Source organism: Ostrea edulis, chromosome 3 (assembly GCF_947568905.1).
Source record: "Ostrea edulis chromosome 3, xbOstEdul1.1, whole genome shotgun sequence".
Classification (NCBI taxonomy): Eukaryota; Metazoa; Mollusca; class Bivalvia; order Ostreida; family Ostreidae; genus Ostrea; species Ostrea edulis.
In genome coordinates, this window is record NC_079166.1 from 82,048,492 (window position 1) to 82,062,600 (window position 14,109).

At 34.3% G+C, this 14,109-nt stretch overlaps 1 protein-coding gene across 10 annotated transcripts in view; it reads left to right on the top strand.

Moving 5' to 3' along the window:
- The window catches only part of LOC125673654 (uncharacterized), a 41,894-nt gene that overhangs the window by 20,733 nt on the left and 7,052 nt on the right, over positions 1 to 14,109 (top strand). For all 10 annotated transcript variants that reach the window (XM_056159172.1, XM_056159167.1, XM_056159169.1 and 7 more), the window contains 9 exons: positions 1,041 to 1,094; positions 1,270 to 1,548; positions 1,733 to 1,912; positions 2,465 to 2,980; positions 3,114 to 3,362; positions 3,470 to 3,721; positions 3,828 to 4,082; positions 11,200 to 11,336; positions 12,159 to 12,203. In XM_056159172.1, coding sequence (XP_056015147.1) covers positions 1,041 to 1,094; positions 1,270 to 1,548; positions 1,733 to 1,912; positions 2,465 to 2,980; positions 3,114 to 3,362; positions 3,470 to 3,721; positions 3,828 to 4,082; positions 11,200 to 11,336; positions 12,159 to 12,203 — 1,967 coding nt within the window. The remainder of the gene's footprint in view (positions 1 to 1,040; positions 1,095 to 1,269; positions 1,549 to 1,732; positions 1,913 to 2,464; positions 2,981 to 3,113; positions 3,363 to 3,469; positions 3,722 to 3,827; positions 4,083 to 11,199; positions 11,337 to 12,158; positions 12,204 to 14,109) is intronic.

A 14,109-nucleotide genomic window follows, 5' to 3' on the forward strand; every position in this document is an offset into this window, starting at 1 on the left:
GCGTAAGAAGATCTGACATAACCTGATTAGGGGTCATGTTCAGATGAACTTTATATCAGCCAATCAGCACGTCGACTTTGAAATCGTCGGTGTTTACAATTCAAAGAAAATAGCTGCGATTTTTTGGTTTTAAAGAAAACACATCACAGTTACAGGTGACGTCACAATGCACCGTTTACGTCAACTGGCGTTATGTTCCTCGGTTAATTAAGAAAACCATCTTGAAAACTATTCAAATCGTACCCATCCCTATTCATACATAAATCGCAATTCACAATAAATTTAATTTGGGTGCACGTTTTGTTGTTTGTATGAACGGAATGGATTCGGCATTATTGTGAAAGTTTAGAATTCCTTATGTGAGAACAACAATTTTATAGCGTACAATAAACTTCGTGGGAGAGCGATTACAGCAACTTGTTTATGAATTGTTGGGAACCACCTGAATAGCCATCATTGTCTGTACGGCGCAATCTGACTGGCTGACAGTTCTCATGAATATTACAAGCAAAAGGTCATGTGGACATGACCCCCCAATGGGGTTATGTTAGATCATATTATAGCAATTGTGAGCGTATCCTGGGATCTGATTTTAATTAGATTGGTCCTTTGTGTACACTGTCAGCAATGTCAATTCATTATTACAGTATACAATGTAGGAACCATCGATGGTTATTTTTATGTCTCCTCCCAGCTTTCTAAATTATGCATGCTTTCTAACAAATATTAGTGTTATTTTGTAGGGTAACCTTAGAGTATTATAATACAAGATTCTAAAATATACCTATATTGTTGTTATTTGTTATAATATGTCTATTCTGAAAAACAGCAAAATGTATAAAAAGATACAAATCCATTTCTTAATTTCAACGGACATATGTGCTAATACTAGTGCCATGATGAAACTTATTCAATTTTGAAATGCCATAGCAAAATTGATATGACTGAAATATTGTCAAACTTTGCACAAAGTATCATATCAGCATTGACATTAGAAATAACTAGAGAGATTTTCTAATATTTTGCGATCATTTTAACAGAAATAGAATGGCCGAGTATTGCAGCATCTATGAATGTAAAAGATCACCACAAACGTAATTATGATTTTGTATGACTAAATCAATACAACGTTTGAAATTTCTGATTCTGATATCATCAAATATTGATTTCTAAAGCTGAAAATAGAACTGTGAATAAACTATTGAAGAAAGAATAAAATTATATTGATGAGCAATTCGTTATCTAATGTCTGTATCATTCTATAAACAGGCGAGAGAAATGTTCGAGAAGTTCTAATGAGACAATATGGGAACGACCTGAGGATCCGCGTGACTGGCACCCAGCCTCCATCACATATCAAATGGATGAAAGATGACAAAGATATAGATTTTGCTGATAATTCAGACAAATATCTCCAGATCAGTGGAGAGGGGGAGGATGAAAATCACTTTTATCTGTACATATTCAATACAAGTGAAGAGGATTCTGGATCATACAAGGCTACTTGGAAAGAAGGCAACACGCCTTTTGAGGGCGTTGCAAATATTCGTAAGATTATTATTTCTTAACAAAATTGCTCTGTTTTTAACGATGCCCATGTTGCATCTAAGCGTCCATGCAGTGTGCGTGAATTTTTTCTAAGCGTTTATCCTCTGGGTAGACCATGAGCTCCCCATTGTAGCTATGTGTTTACATGTTTCATTTTCTTGCTACATTTCTATAACGTCGGCAGATCTTGAAGCTCTTCGTCTTGTGGGACCAAACATAAAGACTGAGAAGGACAGAGGGCGGGACGAGAAGGTCGACAAAATGAAGAACATCGTTTATCCCATTTTTCCTGAAGAAGGGACATACAGACTAGTGATTACACAAACCGAGATCATGGAGAAAATTCCCAAAAATTATTCAACAGGTCAGGCATTTTTAAGATCTAAATAAATAGTTTCCTGTTATCTTTGCACCTATGATGGGCGAATTAAAGGAATGATCTACATTTGTACTTAAATTAATCTAAAACTACTTAATTAATTTGTTTATGTTTCTGGATATGAACTTTGTCACACATGTGACCTTTTAACTTAGCATGGAAAACCTATATTTATATATATAAATAGATTAATACATTGTAAATAGATGTATGGAAATAAAGAAAGTAATGCTCAGGGTCTTTTGCATCATATGAGGAATATAAAAAGATGAAAGCATTGAATAGTCTGCATAATAAATGGTTTTGAAGGATTTTACTAATTACAGTACTTTTTTGTTCCTCATATTGCAAACCTAGACACTTATAGATTCCTAACATTATGCTTCCAAAATACACTCCTCCCCTAATTGTGTTTATGCAGCGATGCAATATATACATTCTAAACTCATTCTGAAAGTAGTTCAAAATAGCAGAGTCCTACCATTGTAAAGTTCCCTATTTCATTGATAATTCAGCAACTTTATATCATTATCATAGAGACTTTCAGCCATTTCGAGGATAAGGATATGAGGCGTTTTTTACACTATGCAATACTTATGAGTGAGGACAATAAAATCTGTTGGAAGGATAAAACACATGTACAGCTGTTAGAAGATATAAGAAAACTGATGAGGTACAGGGACCAGATAACCGTAGAAGACTACAAAAGAGTGGCTTCCGATCTCAACAGTCTGACTGTGACCGAAGAAAACGACGAGGTTACATTTGCTTCTGAACAAGTCATGTTAGAGACACTGTGGGCTTTCATGCAGAACAAAAACACAAAGGAGACAATTCGCTGGATCTTTCAGAAAAACAAAGTGGATCTTGTATTGAAGTATTTCCGATCTCCTGACTACCAAAGACATGAGGAAGAAATCTGTCTGTTCTTGCCTCCCATGCTATTCGACGCATTCCAACTGTTCTTCATCGAAAAATACACCCAGAAAAATGGGAGGTGTGGATCTACCGAAGACGAAATGAAAGAAATGAAGTCAATGACGACAAATGGTTGTAAGTTTAACATTGATAATTGAAAAGATGTAAATAGGTAATCTTAGAAAATGCAATGAATGTTTTGAATCCCAACAATGTACTTGAGTTTGAACAATGAAAACTATATTATACTATTTTCGAATATTTGTAGATGTATTCAGGCAGCTGGACAGTAGTCATTTACAGTGCATCATGCATTATTGTCTACTGACGGAGGACAAACTTTCAAAAGATGCAGCACAGTATTTCAGAACAGCAGGGTACAAAAGTCGACCAGATGAAGATTGTCTGATTTTGCCAGAAGAATATACTGAAAACCTGATTCAGAAATTAAATGTCAATATCCTGACTCATGCGACCATTAAGGATGTTCATATTCACGATGAAATATGTAAACAATGTAAGTGAAATTTATAATAGGTATGTTATATCTTTGGTTTCATAAACAGTACCGAAATCCATTTCATGCAGAAGAAATAATAATTTAAATTATCAATAACATTACAGTGCGCATTCCTCAAGAAGTGATCTCGTGGAGTGACGATGCAAAAAGGAGATTTGTGCACAATTTTCATAAAGGCAGCATAGAGATGTTTCGTGCTAGAGGCATGATTGTTGGGTGTGCTGGGGCAGGCAAGACGACCATTTTAAGAAGACTTCAACGGGAAAAGACAAAGGATGTGAGAACTCCTACTGAAACTACAATTGGCCTCGAAGTCCATGATGACATATTTGAAATAATTGCAGACAACCTAGAAGGTGGATTTTAATTGTCCTATTACATATGTAATTGATACAGCTTTTTTGACGTTCGATAAATTTATGAATGATTGACCATCATTAATAGATAAAATGTTATATTCAGATTTCAAACAGGATAATGAATCTGGAAAGAATTCCAAAGACGCTACTACAGCTAATCTGCATGAGAATAAACGACTCATTAGCATGACAGATTTCGCTGGTCAAGTGGCTTACTATGCCTGTCATCAAATCTATTTGTCCAGAAGGGCGTTTTATCTCTTGGTCATTGATATGTCAAAAAATCTAAAAGACATAGCATACAATCCAGAGAGGCACAACCCAATCGGATCACTGTTCGAAAATTGGACTTATGAAGGTAAGTACATTTACAATATGTATCTGAAAGGATAATGTCGGTTTATAGCCATTTCTGAGAAATTCGATTTCTCTGAAATTGGATAATTTTAATGTTGCAATAATTCGAAGAAGAAAAATGAGATTCAATATTCCTGTTCTGCGATATCGCTTCATGAATCTGGTAAGTTTTCCTTAGGAATCGTCAAATTGTCAATATTGAAGTTAGTCAATCATATATTTACAGTGTAGATTCACATATTAGAATGAAAAGATGAAGATAACAAACAGTGATCTAGCTCATAATACCTATAAAGAATACTAAATTAAGAGTAGGGCAAACACGGATCTTGAGATATACATGTACTAGTGGTGGGATCAGGGCCCATATTTACTAAAGTTCGTAGACGTAAACGTAGCGTAAATCTAGACGTAGCGTACGTTTACGTGTGGGACGGTATTCACTAACAGTCGTAGACGTAGATTTACGTCAGAAATAAGCGTAACTCTACGTGTGCTATACTAGTACACGTAAGCTGATCGTAACTTTAAGAATAAACGAAGCAAATGGCGACTTGTCATTTTTATCGATAATTTCTTGCGTAAAGACCTTACAAACCCTCTAGATTCATATAAGCTGGTTAGTAATACACAAATTAATTGTATTTATTCAGATTATCGTTTTCTTTGAGATCATCTGACAATTCTCAAAATTTTGAGCCCGATCTAATTTACCTTGTGGTGGATCTTAGTCTGATTTAAAATCAAACCTCTCACTTCGCTCGATATACGGACAGTCGCTGTCCGGATATCGAGCAAAGTGCGAAATTTGATTTTAATCAGACTGGGTGGATCTAACCTTGCCTTTAGAAATAATTGGGAAGCTTTTTATTTTAGTCATGCAGGTTATTTTAAAAAAAATGCCATTTATCTATTATATAGGGTAGGTCTAGCATCTTTCAGGGAAATACATTTTTTTAATTTTCCAAACATGGTGGAATTAAGGAGGTATGCTACACCAGAGAAATTTGATGTAGATGAAAAGTGTTAGATATATACAAAAAATATTTTGAATTTAAAAATTTTCAAATTTACTTTATTTTGTCAAAAAATACAGTTTTAGTAGAAGGTAATCTGAAAAAAATTTAAAACCCCTGCTGGACTCGAACCTGCGACCTACAGTTCAGCAGTCGGTATTCTAACCTACTGAACTACTCGGCTAGGTATTTAAATGGAAAAGGAAAAGTCAAATATTGCTGATATCGATTTTGTCATCCATGTTTTTAAAGGAAGTCAGCCATTATGACGATGTAGAGTACTACCTTAATGTACATATATGCAATCAAACATGCAATGTTTTAGATTTGAAAAGAGAGTCACTGTGTGTACAAGAATACATGGTGATCGACAGCTATAGAAAAACTATTTTTACTTATAGATATGTGATCTTTACTTTGTGGTTATAAGCAAATATTGGTAGTCCAAATAACTATTTGTTACATTGTAACTTACACAACAGGGAAAAGAGCCTCTAAATAAATATTTCTTTAAAAAAAAAAGATATGCATTTCATTCCAAGAATACAATTTTGTGTAATTTGTTTCAGAGAGCAATTGTGATGCCTACTAGTGTAGTCATGTGTAGACTTTCAATCTTTCAGAGTGCCATTTCTTTTAACTATAATCCTACAGGAGTCAAACCTTCATTGATAATGCATATATATGAATCTTTCTACCATTCATGATTTGTATGTAATTGACCTTTATATGTGATCAGCTAGGTAAAGTCTTTGCAGTATATATTACCAAACTCCAAGGATGATGCCTTCAACATACATATTATTTTGTTGAAGCCCACCCCCCCCCCCCCCCCCCCCCCCCACCCACCAATTTACAAAAATCTCACTGATAAAAGTTCATTCTGAAGGCTTCTCACATTAAACCGACATATGTACTAATGCTCCTCTTTACAAATTTTAACCCACCAGACAACTTTGTTGACAAATATTTAAGATTTATTTATTATGTCATCTTTTTAATATCAAGATGTTAAGATCATTCTAGAAATGGAAGTAATACATGTACATGTCAATATCAATAACAACATGAAAATTCATCTAAATATTTATCTATTAACAAATATAATTACATGTACATAATTGTATGCATAACAATGCATGTACATGTACTTAATTTCTTAAACATGTATTGTAACAAATTCTGTTTTGCTGAATATCAAACTTTTTTTTATTTTACTGTCAATTTTTAAATGTCCATATGATATAAATGAATAAATAAATATATAAGATGACATCAATGTAGCAGATGGACCATCAGCATGGATTGATCAGTGGGTAGAGTACCAGACTACGGGTCATGGGTTAGATTCTCAATCCTGCCATATATTTTTGAATCATTCCTCTGCTCGTCCTTTTACACAATCATGGCAATGGAAGATGAACATTTCTCGGTTTCGCAAAAGATTTTTCAGGACATTACAGCAATGTACCCATAGACCTAGAAAAATAATAGTATTACATTGATTTAAATAAACAACTGTCATTACACTGCAATCAAATTTCATAAGGCTTGAAAAATACATGCAACATAATTGTTAGTTAAATAAACTGTAAAATTGTGATAGTACTGATTTTATTTACAGAATATTCATCTACCGTACACCATATCTGGGAAGATATCATTAAGTATCACCTACAATTTCTAATCTTAATGATTTATAACCCAAGAGCCCATATTAAGAAAAAGATTTCAAATGACCCCAAGGTCAACTTTAGTATTTTTTCATTAACCATTCCCCTTGTAATGAAATGGCTTCTTTCCAAACCAGAAAAAAATACTTTTTAACCAAGAATGGTAAGTTTCAGTTAAGGTCATTCATGTTTATAAATAAAAAATAATTTTTTGTGACATTTCAGGTACAATTCACTTGCATTCTATTTTCTTTCTACAAAATTCTCAGGTTTAATTAGTCTAGAGTTAACATAGTTTGATAGTTCCTGGTTGTGGCAAGTAAAAATGTAAAATCAGCTGATATGTACTGCAGTAAGGTATATGAATGGGATTTTACTGTAGCAAAAAAGATGAGAAAAATCTTTAGCACAATTGAGTATTGAACCTGGTACCTTTGCACTGAGCTACTCAGGCTGACATATAATACATGGTAGTACAACATTATAAATTTGAAGGGGCATATTTGCTGTGAAAGTGATGGCAACCATTTTTATCTCTCAAAATCTCCCAATGGCAAAGAAATATGTATTACTGACTAATAAAAATATTTCTTTAGTAAAATAAAAAAAAAAACAAAAAAACAACAGAAACCTAACAAGAGGCCCACAGGCCTTATCGGTCACCTGAATACTAGTGGAAAAGTATCATTACTTCCATGGACTATGAAATCTAGAAAAAATTTCCTGTTCTAAATATCTAAGCTAATTATATTCTAATGTTCAGCAACAGTATAAAACAAGATGTGTTCTTAAAACTTCACATCCCTCAAAGTGCATACATTGATGAAAGGCTTTAAATAGGTGTATTCACAAGTCATGAAAACATCAAAAAATGCTAATTTGGACTCATCTTAAAGTCATAACCCTGGGTTGTGAAATTCACCATTTTTTGTACATCCTTTTCTGCATTTATATTTTATACAGTATCAGCAAACTTACACATAAATACTATATACTAAGTTTGGCCCCACCCTGGGGTCAAAACCCTTACACTGGGGGAAATCAAATTTACAATTTTGGTAAAAGACTATCTGCTCTATCGATTTAGTTTCAATTTAGTATCAATAGCATGAAAGAAGATTTAATTTAAGTGTTTTATACACATAAACACTATATAACAAGATTTGCCCCGCCCTGGGGTCAAAACCCCTACCTCGGGGATCATGAAATTTACAATTTTGGTAGAGGCCTGCCTGCTCTACATCACTATGCATTTAGTTTTTCTTATATATGTGTTTCTTGATAAGAAGATTTTTGAAAATTGGTCCCCCTTGTCCCAATGATGCTTCATACCAAATTTGAAAAGAATTGGACTGGTAGTTATTAAGAAGTTAAAAATGTTCAATGGTTAACGCACGACGAATGAAAACTAATTGCAATAGGTTACTGATTAAACTCAGGTGACCTAATAAAAGTACATTTAATAACTGCTTTTAGTGTAAAGAAATATATAAAGAAGAATTATTGGCTTGCAAGATAATAATTATTTAATCACCAAAATTACATATATTCATTTGCTTGCTTTGACATTAAAAGGTGTTTCAAATAACTGAATACATGTGTTATTACTGATCAGAAATATATAATATAGAGCAATTTTTATTGAGTGTTGATTTCAAATTTTGGTGACAAAATTACAGCTATTATTTTGGAAATCATGCAAGAATTTTTAATATCGAGGAGATAAAAAATAATTTCAAAGAAACATAGTGTATGTCCTTAGATTGGTTAAATTTCTATTTGCCAAAAAGGCGAAGATGTGCTTAGACAGACAGGTACAAAACATGCAAAATGGACAAACTTTGATCATAAAAACTCATAAATTTATGTTCTTAAATCTTTGCCTAAGGATTTAATCATCAATGCATTACAAAAATCATTACATCATGTACCATGTACCATAATTTGTTTTGGATTTTTTAAAACTTTGTAAGTACAGAAATGATTAAATGTGTACAAACAGTGGATATACTTACATCATATATATGTACTGTACATCTTGCATCCCAATCCTAACCCTGAGGCATCATGGAAAATCTTTCAGGAGAGGACATGAGGAGAAATGCATCTAAATCAAGGAATGCTGCTGTCTGTTGGCAATTTATTTCTTGACCACCTTTATGACCCTTCGAAAAATAACAGAGGTCAGCTAACTTGGATATCTAGTGCATGTTACATGTATATCACACCTAATATCTCCAATTAATATACAGTCAATGTTATTCTACATTAAATAAATTAACACTGACTTCACACAGTTGTACAACTGTATTTGAATGCGATTTTGTTTCACAATATTTTCTGAAAGTTTTGCACATGGATGTGCACAAGCAATAATTGAAATGATCAATGCTAAAAGAGACTGTAACTGTTCTCATCTGATACCGAGTCCATTCACCCTATCTACCTGTTCGCCCAGAGTATATATTGTTAAAGCAATAATAATTTTCATATTTTATAACCATGCAATAGAGAGGCACGTACAAATCACACATTTTAGAATTAGTGCCTGTATTTATAATGTATATTTTAGATTCATTTTTCACCAATATTCTTGTTTTTCTTTTTGCGAAATGATGTGAAAGCATGTGCGTACTTGTGTACAGGTAGCTATGATACTGCTTTGATGTTGTCCCAGTCATGAACTTAAAAAAAATGGGATAAAAGTTTGAAGTTACCAAGTACACAAATGAGCTTGTGTCTTAATGTGTTAATAGTGGGCACATATAAAATTGTAAATAACTAACACATGTGTATATGTGCTCACTATTTAGAAATTAAGATCCAGGCATTATAGCAGCTACATAGGTTGAGAACAAAATGAATAAGGGACTGTGAGTTTGCGATGTATGTCATGTACTGAATCCCCTTGAAGTCAATTTAACATTATTTATAGGCCTAGTGACGAGTAGTCAGTGGTAAAACATTTAAGGTTAATTATTACTACACAAACAACTTAACTTACTTGTCAGTCCATGCCGACTTCTTTTTGAACACCTACAGCATCGCAGATCCATGCACAAGTCAAATGCGTTAAATTTGATGAACCTTCCATTTGGAACAGTTGATCGACATGCCGTTGGCAGGTATACGTATACGTTGAAATTCGTTGCTTTTTCACAAAGTTCTGTGTTCTTTTTCGCCATAATGCGGCGGTAGCGCAGGGAATTCAAAGTAAATGAGCAAATTCACAATTTTTACGCTTCGAAGTGAAAATAGCCACTGCGCATGCGTAAGTGCAATCGTACATCGTAAGTTACGTTTGCGGCTACGAACGGATTTGTGAATACCATTTTATGAGTACGTAACTCTAATCTTAAGTCAGACGTAAATCCTACGTTTACGTCTACGTCACGAACTTTAGTAAATATGGGCCCAGGTGCCTAGGAGAAATTAGTATCCTCTGTCGACCGGTCACACCCGCCGTGAGTATTGCGTCTTGATAAGGTAAACAGAGTAATCCCTAGTCATAATCAGTGTGTAAAGAATTGGTATGAAACACGTCAGACAGCATTGACCTAATGACAGTTTCTAATGGTAAATTAGATCGTTTCAACGACCATAGAATTTGCGAAATTTTGGCTTTAAGGTAGTATGCTACACTTGAGGAATTTTATATGGATGAAAAGTGGTGAGTATGTACAACAATAGTTTTGAAATTGAAAACTTTCAAATTTACTTTATTTAGTCAAAAAATGCAGTTTTAGTCGACAGCAATCTGAAAAAAATTGAAAACCCCTGCTGGACTCAAACCTGCGATCTACAATTCATCAGTCGACGTGCTAACATACTGAGGTACTCAGCAAGGCGATGTTTTTTTAAACAAATGGACAAATATTGCTGATATTTGAATTTTCATACATGTTTTAAAAGGAAGTCAGTCATTATGACGATGTAGAGTACCTCCTTAAACAGGAGTGTTTAAACCCCTGTAACATCAACTTATTTCTCAGTAGCTAATCACCTCTGCAGATAAAACCCCTTAGGACTTTATGTTTAAGTTCATTCAGTAGTTAATTAAACAAAAGCAAATGTTTTGCACAAATAAAAATCAATACATTGTATGCAGCACCATGACAAAATTAGATTGAAATGAAAAAGTCTTACTTTTATGCAAAAAGCATATGATGAAAGGGTTATTATAAACGCAGATCAAATGTTAGCTAATTTTTATGTCCCTGGAGCTAGAACCACAAGCTATTAGGGAAAGTTTTAACATCCACATTACACTTGTTATAGCGCGAGCTTTCTCGGTATTGATTTGTACAAATACAATACTTACAAATATGTATGTCTTTTTGTTTGATGTTTACCATATTCAGTATCTGATTTTGTACGATGAAGAACAGCATTCACTGGCAAATCGTAACAGAAATTTTGGCTATTGTAGAATACTTTGTTTTCTGGTTGCAATCCATCAAAACCTACTGTGACGACAAAAAGATGAAAGAAAAATACGGGGAAGATGCGGGAGCAAATCCGGTGATATTAATTGCATCACACAGGGACCAACTAGAAACAGAAAATGTAAGATGTCACTTATTTAAGGAGAATAGCTTGTCATCACACTTTTATCAAACGAAAGTACTCCCTCCATTCATGCAAAAATAAAATCAGTGATACAACTTCTGTCTTTTGAAATCCATACATGTATTGTTATATCAGTGAATCAAGCCATTGATCTGGCAATTGAACCCCATAATGTTTCAATTGAACCCCATAATGTTTCATTTATTTTTCAATGATCTTATTAAAAAAATACATTTTGCTTTATGGGGGGAAATAAATAAATTTCCAACACCACGGCATTGAAGGTATGGTACACATGCTCTGATTTCTATGATAGATTTTGATCTATGAGAATTTTTTTAAATCGATTAAATATATTATGTACCTACAAAAACTACAGTTGTAGAGATAGAAATGAAAACAGCCTGTCTTTCAAAAACTTTCTTCACGAAACACGCCTAGTGCTGACCATATAATTATGTACGCATCTGGAAATGCTGCATGTTAATGGAATGAAAATGAATGTGCTCATTCTTTCTCTGCAATAACTTAAATTCATGTGCTTTTCATTTCGGATTGATAAAACAATCTCTCAGATGTAAATGTAACATAATGACTCAATTCTGATGTAAAATACAATATACATGAGTCATACGAGTGCAAACCGAGTCTTCTTCCCCAAAAGATTCCCGATAAACATGGTGTTTCAAGTTTGAATTCAAGTACATATCCATGTGTCAAATGTACGTAATTCACGAGAACCATACCTAATATAGGATTTCATTCTTTGTGTTTACCAGTAGATGTGTTGAATCTTATAGTGAAATGCTTATTTTTCAGCTACCTACAGAAGGGACAAACCTAGCGTCCTGTTTCAAAACAATCGTAAGTATTGTGACATTAAACAAGCAAAATAACGAGAAATTAAGACAGGTGGCTATATACAAGATATCCGCTAGAATCTGGATGCATAAGGAAATTTAATAATATCACTTTTTGCTATTTTTATACAATGTACCCCACATCAAAGATCAAAGAATATATTGGGTTTTTTTGTCCTGTCTGTCTCTCCAAAACTTTTACCTTGGTCATAACTTTTGAGAGCTGAGTAACAGGGTTCACATAATGTGCATTCCTTGTGTGAAGACTTTTTTAGCTCGCATGGGCTGAAAGCTCAAGTCAGCTTTTCTGGTCATATTTGTCTGGCGTCAGACCGTCCGTCCATAAACCTGTAACATTTTCAACTTCTTCTCAAGAACCACTGGACTAATTTCAGCCAAACTTGCCACAAAGCATGCTTGGGTAAAGAGGATTCAAGTTTGTTCAAATGAAGTTTCACACCCTTTTTAGCTCACCTGGGCTGAAAGATCAAGTTAGGTTTTCTGATCACGTTTTCCGTCGTCTGTCCGTCTGTTTGATCTTCTGTAAACTGTTTTACATTTTTGACTTCTTCTTCAGAACCACTGGGCCAATTTCAACTACACTTGGCAAAAAGCATCCTTTTGTGAAGGACTTTCACATTTATTCAAATGAAGGGCCATGCCTCCTTCAAAAGGGATATAATCACAAAAATACAAAATTAGGATGGGGCCATTTAAAAATCTTTTCAAGAATCACTGGGCAAGGAAAGCACAAATCTACTTGAAAGCTTTCTGTCATAGTACAGATTCCATTTTGTTAAAACCATGGTCCTTGGGGATAGGGTGGGGACACAATAGGGGATCAAAGTTGAAAATCTTTTCAAGAACCACTAAGCCAGGAAAGTACACATTTACATGCATTCGACCTGATGACAGATTAGATTTGTAAATAGATTATTATAATGAGCATGAAATTTTCAAACTACTGACGTTAAACAAAACTGTCGAAACCCCTGTAACATTACCATGATTTTGGTTATCAAATCAGTTGAGTTAAATCCACCATATGTAGGTGATAATGGAATGTTTCTTTATTGCCACTGGGGGCATGATGTGTCATAAACACATCTTGTTGTCTTCTGATGATAGGCTACACTATTGTCATTCAGGGTGAAAACACGGAATATCTACGTCAAACAGTTGAAATGTTTAATTCAGTCACACATGACGTCTGTTGCAGAAGCAGCCAGTATGTAATTCATTTTGAATTCTTCACTCTGGGTGTTTGCTCCAAAAATTCAATTGCGTAAAATGTGTATACAGCTGTATCTCCCTGTCTACTAAACTCGAAAGAAATGAAGGCATGACACAGGAAGGATAGAATTTGCATTTTCTAAAATGAGAAACTCTGCTTAAAATCATTGATAAATCAATAAAGAGAATGCATTTAGTTGTAGTTTGGAGTGCCGGTGTTGTAGAGTGAGCCTTCCCCCATAATGAGACTTCTCCCCAGAAGCCTGGCTCTAGAGTGAGCCTTCTAGAGCAGGAGAACCCCCGGGGAAGTCTCACTCTAGAGCAGGAGAACCCCCGGGGAAGTCTCACTCTAGAGCCAGACTTCCCCGTGGGAAGACCTACTCTATCACTAGTTGTAGAGTCAGACTTCCTTCCATAGCAGGACTTCCCCTTTCATTTATTCCTGGTAAACTATTATCACTTTATGGAAATTGTTTAGATACCAAGACCTTTTTCAGTAGGGCATTGAATGATTTTGCTTAAGGAAGTACTCTACATCATCATAATGACTGACTTCCTTTTAAAACATGGATGAAAATATAAATATCAGCAATAATTGTCTAATCATTAACGAATTCTCACCTAGCTGAGTAACTCAGTAGGTTAGCACGTCCACTGCTAAACTGTAGATCGTGTGT